General features: G+C 43.7%; 1 protein-coding gene across 1 annotated transcript; it reads left to right on the forward strand.

Annotated features, from left to right (window-relative positions):
• Positions 1–1010: 1010 nt before the first annotated feature.
• LOC127669766 (class I histocompatibility antigen, Gogo-A*0501 alpha chain-like) lies at positions 1011–3225 on the forward strand. The gene is made up of 5 exons (XM_052163974.1): positions 1011–1080; positions 1306–1575; positions 1829–2104; positions 2658–2933; positions 3056–3225. Exons 1-5 carry the CDS (start codon positions 1011–1013, stop codon positions 3223–3225), a joined length of 1062 nt encoding a protein of 353 aa, XP_052019934.1.
• Positions 3226–12328: the final 9103 nt, after the last annotated feature.

Below are 12328 nucleotides of genomic sequence, written 5' to 3' on the forward strand. Positions count from 1 at the left end.
AAAATTGGGGGCCATGAAGGGGATAGGAACTCCACAGGAATACCAAGAACACCAAATAACCTGGACCCTTGAGGGATGTCAGAGACTGAACTACCAACTAAAATGCATATGTGGGCTGGAACTAGTCCTTCACATATGTAGCAGATATGCATCTTGGTTTCATATGGATGCCCCAACAACTGGAGCAGAGGCGATCCCTAAAGCTGTTGCCTGTCTATTGAATATGTTCCCCTAGCTCAGCTGCCTTGTCTGGCCTCAGTGGGAGAGGATGCACTTAGTCCTGCAGAGATGTGATGAGCCAGGGTGGGGTTCTGCCAATCAGGGCCTCCACCATCTCAGAGGAGAAGAGAAGGGGCATATGGGAGGGACTGTGTAAGAAGGACCAGGGCAGACTACAATCAGGATGTGAATTGAATAAAAAAAAATGTTATAAAAATTCAAAGATATTCTAATGGGAAATATGAGGAGAAAAACAGCAGAAATTAGTTTCACTGTAACATTTTATTTTGGAAAATAGTTGTTACTTTTTATAAAAATTGTGTTTATATGAACTTTTATAATATGTTCAAGGAAGCAAATGGCTCAAAATGTGTTTTTAATGTGGTGAACATTGACTTAATCCATACAATCATGATTTACTTTGAGGTTCAAAGTCTTTCTGAGCCTGTGTAGACATCCTGACTATTCAATTGTTGAGACTTGTTGACTCAATGGCCTTTCAGATTGATTCAGAAGGACATTGTGACCATGACCAGGAGGACAAGCATCAGGGGAAGCAACATGTCTTACTACACACTGCTTGCAGGATCCCAGGCCCCCGAGCTAGAACTGAGCTGGGGAGGCAGGGCCCTAGAGACTCCTCCTGCAGGCATTCATCTTTCCATGCCCCAAACCAAACACCCTTTATCACTACCACTGGGACTTTTTAGAGAAGCCAAACAGCCTCCTCCACATCAAGCTCATACAGTGAACACATACTAGCAGAGACTCAGTCTGCTCTCAGCAGACGGATGAAGGCCCTTTTAGTTCATGCTGTCCTGCTGCTCATGGTCACCCTTGCCATCACCAACCATCTAAAAGGTAAGTGTGGGAATCAGAAAAGGATCTAACCTGCAAGAGAAAAGTGACTTCACCCCTAGTTGGGCAGCACCTGGAAAGCATATCTCCTCCCTTGCCCAGCCAGAACTTTTGTTCCCTTCACCATTTTGCACCCTGGCCCCTGCTCTCTAACTTCCTTGGGAATAGGCCTGTGGACTGTCAATGTCCTAGGTGAAGAGTGGAGATCTAAAGGTCTACTGTTCCTAGGTTCACACTCTCTGAGATATTTTGAAACCATCTTGGAATGGCCTGGCCTTGTGGAACCCCAGTACACCTTTGTTGGCTATGTAGACAATACACAGTTCGTAGGATTTAACAGCAGATCAGAGAGTCAGAGGATAGAGCACAGAGCACCATGGAAAGATCAGCAGAATCCTGAATACTGGGAGAAGGAAACACAGGGTATCCTGAGAGAAAAACAGTTCTTGAAAGAAGTAATGATGAAGATGCTTCATGTATACAATAATAGCAAGCCTGGTAAGTAAACCCAAATCAGAAATCCCAAACTTCAAGCTCCCCAAGGGGTTGCCCATGTTTGCCACACCTGGGCTTTAAACCCAGAAATTGTGAGCCCTGGTTATTCAACTCCCCAAAGCTTGGGACACTGACCCAGGTTTCTGCATGATTCAAATTCAAATCTGGCCACTAAGAAAGGCCTCATTGCCTGGGCTAACCCACTGGGCCAAGAACCCTGGCTGATTGACGTGGCTAACAGTGGGGCCTTCTCCAGGGTATCACACAATCCAGAGGAGGTGTGGCTGTGATGTGCTGCCTGGAGGTTATTTCAGTTATGGAGTCCTAGAATTAAATTTGGATAGCAAGGAGTACATCATGCTGACTGAGGACCTGCAGACCTGGAGAGTGACCGGCAAGGTAACTGAGATGCTCAGGCAGGACTGGGAAGACACAAATTATACTCTATCTGTGACGACTTACCTGCAGATATTATGTGTAGATGAACTCCTTGAAGTGATGGACCATGGGAAGGATTATTTGCTGAGAACAGGTAAGGACAAAAATTGCCCCATCTCATCTGAGACTAGAGCTGTTGGTCCTGAGCATCCCTCCTCTGCAGGGAGCATTTTGAATACCAACTCAGTGTTGCATTAAAGAGGCAAAAGGGCTCGTGGGTTTCTGCGTTAATCTAGAGATGGGAACCCTCCGAGCCTTCTCTCAGCAGAGTTCAGTCCACAAACTAAGCAGCAGCTCCCTCCACTTGCATTGTGAGCCACGACCTCTCTCTGGCCTGCTCACTTTACATAAACTATGACATTAAAGTCTGACCCCAGTGTTTCTGAATCTTCCATCTTAACTAGTCAGAACAGGAGGTCCATATTCCTTGAAAGAGATGCAGTATTTCCTACTCTGTGCTGGCTCATGCTGATTCTCAAACTTTCCAAGGAATAGATTACTCTATCCATATCCTGAGTTTAGGGTGGTGTGGTGTGGGTACAGCTCCTCAGGCCTAGTCTCCCATTCATTCAAAACAAACTTCCATGTGTCTTGTTGGATCCACAGGAGGGTGCAAAATACCTTAAATTTTTAATCGATTCCCTCAGATGCCCCCAGAATACATGTGATTCATAAGGTCAGACCTGACAGAAAAATCACCCTGAGGTGCTGGGCCCTGAACTTCTACCCTGCTGAGATCACCCTGACATGGCAGAGAGACGGGAGAAACCAGACCCAGGACTTGGAAGAGGTAGAGACAAGGCCTACAGGGGATGGAACCTTCCAGAAGTGGGCCGCTGTGGTGGTACCCTCTGGGGAAGAGCAGAGATACACATGTCATGTGAACCATGAGGGACTGTCAGAGCCCGTCATCCTGAGATGGGGTAAGCCAGCACAGAGACTATTCAGAGAGAGTGGGAGGCATTTGAGACAACTAGAACTGGGTCAAGATTGCCAGCTGGAGGTCAGAGGCCTTACTCTTGCTTCCCTTCCTTTCCCTTCCCAGGGCCTCCTCCATCCATCTTTCCCACCATGCCTATTGTCATTGCTGTGATTCTTGGAGCTCTGCTTATGGGAGCAGTGGTGACTTTTCTGATATGGAAGAGGAAGTTTAGAGGTAAGAAAGGGCAGGGTCTTAGTTTGTGTCTCCATGGGAATATAAAGCCTAAGCTGTGAGTGTCTTGTCACATCACAGCAGATTTCAGCCTAGGGATGATGTGGTGATATTAACTGTATTGTGACGTATAAAAGAAATAATGGACAGGTCCTTAACTACCATAATAGAGGTGGCACAGACTTGTGTCTCAGATCTCCAAGGTCAGAGGGAATTTTTCTATTTAGCGTAGATACCCAGGAGCCCAGGTTACCTGGTTCATGTACAGTCTTCCATTACATTTCCTCATCTTTCTCTGGACCTTCAGTCACAGGTATGGAAATTATCAGAGATGAAAACCAGGAGATTCTTCTCTGCCCTCTAGATCCTATGGTCTACATGAGATCTAATAAAAGTGTTTATTTACAAGAGTTAAAGAGGAGGTACCTATGTTCAGCCTTCCTAGTAATAATCCTGGTGTCTCATTCCGGAAAAACTTACAGTAATAAAGAAAAGAACCCATGGGGGAATGCCAGCTGGCCAAGAATGGCCCGTTTACTCCTATCTTCAAAGGCATTGCTCTAGTCTTAATTTGCTTTCCATTTGGAGGTAGAAGTCCTACGATGGCCATCCTTCAGTTACAACATTAAAAAGTAACACCTTTAAAAGACACCTGGTGTGTAACAAGGAGAGAACCTTAAGATAGAACCCTGGGAGATGGGAACTCTGGGAATTGGGACAGTTTGAATGTGCCATGGACTGTTCAGTATGTCACTGTTTAAAGCCACTGCTCAGAATTTCTTCCTTGTTCTTTTCATCTACAGGATAAGACAGATTCCTTAATGTGGTACTGAGCTATACAATATTTGTTCTGGTTTCTTCTCCCACTGTGGCTTGAAGACCTGGTAGCTTCTCTTTCTACATCTGACTGTAACTATGTGTCTGCTTCCTCTAGCCACAATGTAAGCTGGCCATTGGCACCAACAAACCACATTCCTACCCTAATTCTGTGTCTTTACCACAGGCAGGGCTGGGAAATCTCCATCTCTGGCTGAACTTAGCTTTCGTTGAGCTACATACAGCTTTATGCTTCTGTCTTTAGTTAAGCATTTGTTTATAGTTGTGCAACTTATTGCCAGATTGTGTGGTTGATTCATGTCCTAAAGGTGAGTAAATTTGATGGAGAAAATAAAGGTTCATCACCTTATGAAATTCGTGTTTGCTGTGGTAAATCTCTTGCTTATATGGCAGTTTGCAGTGTGAGGTCAGTGAAGCCTGGGCTGTGCACAGTTGTTGCTGAGTCCACCTGGGCTTTCCCATTGTCCCTTACTGCCTCTGTCTACTTGGTATCCTTTCAGCCCTATTCTTTCAATAGGTCATGCAATCAAAAGATCTAAGGCAATTTTAGAGCCTTGTCCAATGTCTGTGCTGTTCTTTCATGTGGGCACTTAGCTGGTTCAGGCCTGAGTCTGATTTTAAATTGTGTTGTGTTACCATTCATGCATCAACAGGACTTACACTTGTTCTTAGTTCTGTGTATGAGTCTGGTGTCATTTTCTTCTGTTGTCAACTGTCACTGACACTAGTAGGAACTGTTTTTCTCACAGTCCCACAAAAGATCTGTGTGCTAGTCTACCACAGTTGATCGAGCCAAAGCATTGCTTCTGACAGCTCTGGGTGTCTGTAATATCATGTCTGTAATACCAGCACAAAGGTTCCAGGGGATGTTTATAAGTTCTCGATCAACTTAGGCTACATAACTGAGGATGTGTTCCAAAGTAAGACATTAAAAGTATAAATGAACAAACTGAAAACTTAATAGTATATGGTGGGCATACCTCTACTATGCTAGGACCCATCCAAATTAATCTCAAGTAGTATTTGCATTTCATATAGAATGTAGTTTGATGTAAGGAAAGATATGTGGAATAAACCAATTGCACAATAACTGATTGTAAGTTCCTAAATTCCCAGATGATTTCACAGTAGTCATTAGAATATTCAATCACCTATCATGAAATGAGAAACCATTCTAAATGAAGTTAAGGTATCCTGTTATCCCTATGTTAACTGCAATCTACAGAACAGGCCATATCAGACAGAAAACAAGGAGTGCTGCCACTGAAATCAATAGCACTATTAGAAAAACCAACATTGTGTAGACTCTGAATGTAATGCCTACTGTGTAGAGATTCTGCTCTTGTTCTCCTATAATATTCAGCAATACAGACAATATGTGGAACCCTATAGTATGTGTTAGCATGTTCTCTTGCCTGGTTTTCTGGATATCAGAGGCTTGGAAGTGGTTCATGCACATGACAGCCTCTCCTACTTTCCCTGCAGACAACATCCTGGTAGGAGTGCCCCTTAAAGAGGCAGGCAAGTCAGACTTCTGGAGCATGTGATGGGTGCTTCATGAATGTGTGTCTGTGGGACATGATTCCAGCCTCATGCAAGAAGCACATTTCCCTGAAAACCTGTAGACCTTCAACAAGAGGACACAATAGACATCCTCTATCCTATAGACAATATTAGCTTTCCCATATACCCTGACCTCAGTAGGAGTGCCCTAGTTCTCCCTTCTCCACTTGAGGACTCAGCATGCATAGCTCCCTTCATTATCCTGGTGCTCACTTTAGGTATCCATGCTAACCTAAACTCCTGGGCCAAATATAGAGGACCAGGGTCAAATCTTAAGCATGATTAGGGGCTCACATCTGACTGCCTCCAGATTAACACTCCATGTGGTATTTCCATAGCAAGGTATCCAGGCACAGCTTCTGAGATGCCACCTAGTATTGAGGTTGTTCTGGTGCTGCTATGTATTAAATGCTAAATATTTGCCCCCAAGGGCCCATTGCCCACCGAAGAGTAAATTTTCAGATATACCAGTGTTTGCTGTGTATATTTTGTTCCCAAATTTAAAGCTATTCTTTAAATAAAAGTGATTATAGCCAAATACTGGAAAGAATAAAAGTAAATGGGTTTTGAGATATAGAGCTAGAAGTCTCAGGGAGACCGAGAGAGAGAAAAGGAGGCAGAAGAGGTGATCAAGAAAGAAGAGATTCAGGAGACAGCAGCCATGATGCCAGATGGATTATGAGCATGTAGCCAGGAGAATTGGCCCCTGAGGACAGGCTAATGACGCAGAAATACCCTGGGGCAGACTCAAACAGCAAGTACTTGAGGAGTACAGCTGGGGAACTAAGCAATCTAACATATAGAAAATTAGATTAGGGTTAATTCACCCAATAATTATGCTAAAGGTGATTAAAAAACGCATAGGACTCTGCCTCCGTTGTTGAGGGGCTAGGGCATATTATTAACTAATCGAGTTTATTAAAATCCATTTACAATTTAGACCTCAAGCCTTTCAAGCATGGAAGCGACTTCCAGGATGAATATCAGTATCAGTGAGTGGAAATGTTGATGTTGAAGATTACAGCAGGAACAGGGTATGAAGATTATTGCCAGACTTTATTCATGCCCCTGGGACCCAGATTTGACATTAGAACTAAAGAGAGAGTAGAGGATGGCCTTGTTGAACATCAAAGGGAAGAGAGGCCCTTAGTCCAGGAAAAGCTCAATGCTGCAGTATGGGGGAATGCTGGGGCAGGGAATTGGGAGAGGGTTGATTGGGGAGCAGGGGGAGGGGATATTGGTTATGAGACTTTGGGGGGGGGCAGGAAAGGGGACCACATTTGAAATGTAAATGAATAATATATCTAATAAAAAAAGTAAAAAAAAAAAAAAGAACTAAAGAGAGGTCCTTTAGGAACCACTTGCCTGATAAATATCACAAGGATCAGAATTCAAAAGCCCTTCAAGTCTCCTCTAAGAGCAGTAAGTGACCTTGGATTCAAAAGCCCTATTTTGGCCCCAGGTGGCAGTTATTTTATATTATCTTCAATGAAATAAGGGTCTCTGAAAAGTTGGTTTCCTACATAGTCAGTATGGAAGGTAATAGACCACATAAGCAAATTTACCTTGGAGATATACAGAATCTCTAAGTATGTATAGATATGTTGAGGGGTAAATGGTCTAGAATTGTTGATATGTTGGCCCCTCAGGTGGGACTCAGAAGGAAATTGTGACACAGGCCAGGAGGACATGGATCAGGGTAAAGCAACTTGTCCCCCGACACTGTTCCCAGGATACAGGCCCAAGAGCTGTGTTAGAGTGAAGAGGCAAGGTCTAGATTTCCTAGTTCCCAAGAGCTAAACCTTCCATTACCTAACCTACTATGTCTGTCCTTCCTACTGGTAATTCCTAGAGACAACAATCACCTAATGCAGATGAAGGTTATAAAGTAATGTGAGATCAGTCCTGACTCAGCCTGTACTAACAAAACAACATGAGGACCCTGCACCCCGAACCCTTCTGAGCCATGTCTAAGATCCCGAACCATATGCATGGGTCCTCTGCACAGAGGAGCCATGGCTCAGACTTGCTGGTGTGTCACATGGGAGCTTGCAATTTGGCTTTAACTCATATTAACTCTTCCTTTCTCCCTCTGGTGAACTGGGCTCTAAAGTATCACCAAATATAACTGGCATCTGTTGAGGGCTCTTACATAAAAAGAGAAAGTGGTACCGTGTAGGAACCATCGGAGAATTACAGAGAGGCTCATTCTGCAAACCAACCTTGTGTAGTACAAGTTGTGTGGAATAAGGTAAGATGAAAGGCTTTGCAGAGTCGCAGGGGATAGTGTTCATGTGGGGGCGTGGCCAATGGGATGTGAAAGGTCATCCAGAGTATGGGTAAAAGACAGGTCAGGTGACTGTTTACCAGGGTGCTCAGTATGGCCTCATGTGAAATGGAAACATGCGCTGTGAGGGAAGCTTTGCAAGACATGAAGGATTCTTCCAGTTAGGCTCCAGATCAGGAAGTTGCATAATTTTTCCCAAATCACCATCAGTTGGGAACCAAGCAAGTAAACACTTTAGCCTATCAGGCATGTTTCTCATTCACACCTTGTCCTGGATGTTGTTTTATTTTTGTCAGTTTGACAAAAGCTACTTTTATACAGGAAAAGGAACCTCAGTAAAGAAAATACCGGGAGTAGATTGCCAATAACCAAGGCTGTAAAGTATTTTCTAGATTTCCTTGATATAGGAGGACCCAACTCACTTCTGGGCAGGTGTTTCTAGATTGTATATGAAAGCAAGCTGAGCAGGCAGTAAACAGTCCTCCAAGGAATGCTCCTGCCTCCATGTTCCTTCCCTGGGTTCCTGTGCTAACTTCCTCACTGATGATATGTGACCTGGGACTTGTCAGATGAAATAAACTCTTTCTTCCTCAAGTTGGTTTTGGTGTTGCTTTTTTGTCACAGCAATAGAAAAATCAGATTAATATAGACCACCATTGGGCATTTATAGCAACTTCACAATTACTCCAAACTTGTATTTGAGAAGGGGCACTGGTTTTATGAGTAATTTTAATTTTGACTCCTGAAGAATCCAGGGGAAGTCATCTAATCCTGAGGATTAACTGTAATAATGATAGGCCCTTTGATCATACTGGGAAATGAACTCAGGTCCCTGCCCAAGCACCCAGTACATTTAAAACATTAAGCCATCCTTCCAATCCCAAGGCAGTGATGTTTGAGTCCTTTTCTTTGCTGTATCCCAGGGCCTAGAACAAGTTGATTCACCTGGCAGATTCTGCATCACTTACTGAGGAGTAAATCAGAGAAGGAAACTTCCTAAACGTGGCTAAGGAAAGGCTGGTTGTTTTCGAACTTGATAGAGATCTTCTCTCTGTGTGTTTATTGAGACATCCTGTCAGACCCAGTCCTGGAGACCTTCCCCCTTGCAAGTCCCACAGCTTAGTCTACACCTGGGATATAGCACCAAACCTCTGGCAAAAGGATAAAATCTGAGCCACATCTGACCTCACAGCAACTGGATCCTCAACTGAGAACAAATGAGGTAGAAGAGGTCTTATTCTATATGACCACTGCTTTCTGTTTCCCAGCCTGCCATGCAACAGTTATAGAGCCATTGAAACTTCCTCAAGCCACAAAAGCCATGTCATGTCACCAAGATAACATCATACCTAATAAAAATACCCGTGCGAACACAAATGTAGCAGGAGGTGGCTGCATTTCCATAGGATTGGGGGGGGGGAGGGATAAAGGCAAGAACACCTGGGTCCTTAGTCTCAGAGATAGTAAATGGTGATTTTTAATATGGGTGGTTGGTATTTTTAGGAGATCCCCATTAATGTGTAGAGTGTTGTGGAGCAGGTCTGTGATTTCAAGGCCTGTGGAAGGTCAGTCTGGCATCATAAGGTGACGCTGGAAAATATTTTGAGTTGGATTTCATCAAAGATCTGTCCTTAGTACATTGTCTTTCTACACTTGGACTTCTAGGAATATGGTATGCATGAACTCTGAAAAGTTAACTCCATCCTAACTTTCTTGATCCTTCTTTAGATCTTTCTGATGTGCAATAGCCATGAAAACAAGGATTAGTACAGCTGGCTTGAGCTGGCCAGGAAAGGACCCTGATAGATCAGTGAGGTAGTGAAACTTCAGATCAGGAGTGACAGCTGCACACCTCAGTGAGACATATAGACCTTTTCCTTCCTTTCCTTCTTTGATTCTGTCAGTCAGATCAGCATCTGGGCAAGGACTCAGGAGGTTGTTGTCAAGAGGACAGGTACATTGATCAGGGTAAGCAACTTGTCCCCAGACACTGCTCCTAGGATACCAGGGCTCATATCTGGATCTGAAGCTAAGTAGCAGGGCTCTAGAGAGTCCTCATCGAGCAGTTAATCTTCCTGTGACTGATCTTGACAGGTAACTTGCATTTTAAATTCTTAGAGAAGTCAGTCAGCTTCAATTAGATGATCAAAGTCATATAATAAGGACCAGTGTGGACCCTGAATAGCTATGCTTTTTCTATTTTCTATGTGGTTTTCTCTAAGACTGGCCTCTAGCCTTGAGAGAGAGAGAGAGAGAGAGAGAGAGAGAGAGAGAGAGAGAGAGAGGAGAAGGAAGAGGAGGAGGAAGAGGAAGAGGAGGAAGAGGAGGAAGAGGAGGAGAAAGAGGAAGTGTAGTGCTTGGAGAGATAGCACTGAGACTAGGAACTATTGGCACTCTTGCAGAGGTAAAGGGATATTCATGCTTTTCTGTCTTCCAGGACAATATGTTAACCAAGGTGATCTATAGACATACCTGCATGTAAAACACTCATATGCATACATGAAAAAAAAAACAAATTTATCTCTCAAAGGAGAGATTGCAAACTTTAAAGAAGCTCTTTTTTTTAATATTTTTATTTTCTATATTCTTTGTTTACATTCCAAATGATTTCCCCTTTCCAGGATCCCCCCCTCCCCATATGTCCCATAAACCTTCTTCTCTCCATCCATTCTCCAATCACCTCCCTCCTTTTTTTCTCTGTCCTTATATTCCCCTCCAATGCTAGATCAATCCTTTCCAGGATCAGGACCCTCTCCATACTTCTTCATGGGAGTCATTTGTTATGCGATTTGTGCCTTGGGTATTTAGGGCTTCTGGGCTAATTAATATCCACTTATCAGAGATTGCATTCCATGTGTATTCTTTTGTGACTGGGTTACCTCACTTAGGATGATATTTTCCAGATCAAACCATTTGCCTAAAAATTTTGTGAATTCATTGTTTCTAATTGCTGAGTAGTATTCCATTGTGTAAATGTACCACATTTCCTGTATCCATTCCTCCTTTGAGGGACATCTGGGTTCTTTCCAGCTTCTGGCTATTATAAATAAGGCTGCTATGAACATAATGGAGCATGTGTCTTTATTGCATGCTGGGGAATCCTTTGGGTATTATGCCCAGGAGAGGTATAGCAGGGTCCTCCGGAAGTGTCATGTCCAGTTTTCTGAGGAACCACCAGACTGATTTCCAAAGTGGTTGTACCATCTTACAGCCCCACCAGCAGTGGAGGAGTGTTCCTCTTTAAAGAAGCTCTTTTGTTGTAGTATACCAGACACTTGTCTTTAAATGTCCCACACTGTCACCAGTGAATGATGAGTATTATAAGTAACTCTTAGTATGTCAATGAGATCTCAGTCAGTTATATCTTAATGATAGGATGTATTGATGCAGATAAATATAGTAACCTCTGCAAATCCACACAGATACTCAAAACAACTGAGAGCTGGGGATGTTGCTCTGTTGGGTCCTTGCCAAAGATACAGAATACCTTGGGCGCCATCACCCTGGCACCCCATAAAAACATAACTAACAAGATACTGGCATTAGTAACAGTGACAAAGCTTGTAAACTAGCTCCTGAAGTTCAAGAGACTCCTCAGCTATGTGTCACACCCCTGTCCAACCCAGCTACATTAATCAATATCTCACAAATAAGAGAAAATTAAAATGCTGGCATACTCCCAGTGACAGAAAAGAAAGGAGTGAATATAAAAATTTGAAATCTGACTCGATGCCAGAATTAAGCAGGTGAGGGCAAATTCCCAGGCTGGAATTTCCAGCTGAAGGCCTCAGGCAGGCGCTTCTGCTCTGCAGTCCAGCACTGGGAACTTCCACATCTCCATTTACACTGTCCTCTCCTTAGCTATGTAGCATGCTCTTGCCTGGACTATGATGATTTGAAGCTGGGACTCATCTCCCTAGGGTGACAGGTTCCTAGAGCAGCATGAGCTACTGTACACACAACTACCAGAGTGAATGACAGGGGAAAGTCACCATTCTGTCTCACCATTCCCAAAGGTAATAGCCACAGTGTCCCTTGCCTATGTCCTGCTGCTGTCAGCTGCCCTACCCTTGACTCAGACCAGGTCAGGTGACAAAGCAGACTGGAGGGCAAAGCTCTCTTCCTAATCAAATATAAAGTGTGAGCTGATGGATGGGTTGCACAGCAGCCCTTCCACCCTCCCAGGAGAACATTAGTATTATTTGAGCACTTAAATTTCTCACGATATACTTAACTGTAGGCCGCCAGCGGCCACATACGAACTGGGTTACCTGGAAGAAAATTCTGAGGTTAACGGGAAGGGGGCGAAAGAGAATTGAGTCAAGAGGACAGTTGCCCATAGAGACCGACTTTACTATCAATAAGCCAATATTTATAATCTTAGGAAAAACCACTCTGCCCCCCAAATGGCCGAGAGTTCACGGATCTTCTTCTCGGCGGGTTGTCTGCAGTTTTCTGTTGGTCTCCAGGTGGAGCTG

This window comes from Apodemus sylvaticus, chromosome 19, assembly GCF_947179515.1.
Source record: "Apodemus sylvaticus chromosome 19, mApoSyl1.1, whole genome shotgun sequence".
Taxonomy (NCBI): domain Eukaryota; kingdom Metazoa; phylum Chordata; class Mammalia; order Rodentia; family Muridae; genus Apodemus; species Apodemus sylvaticus.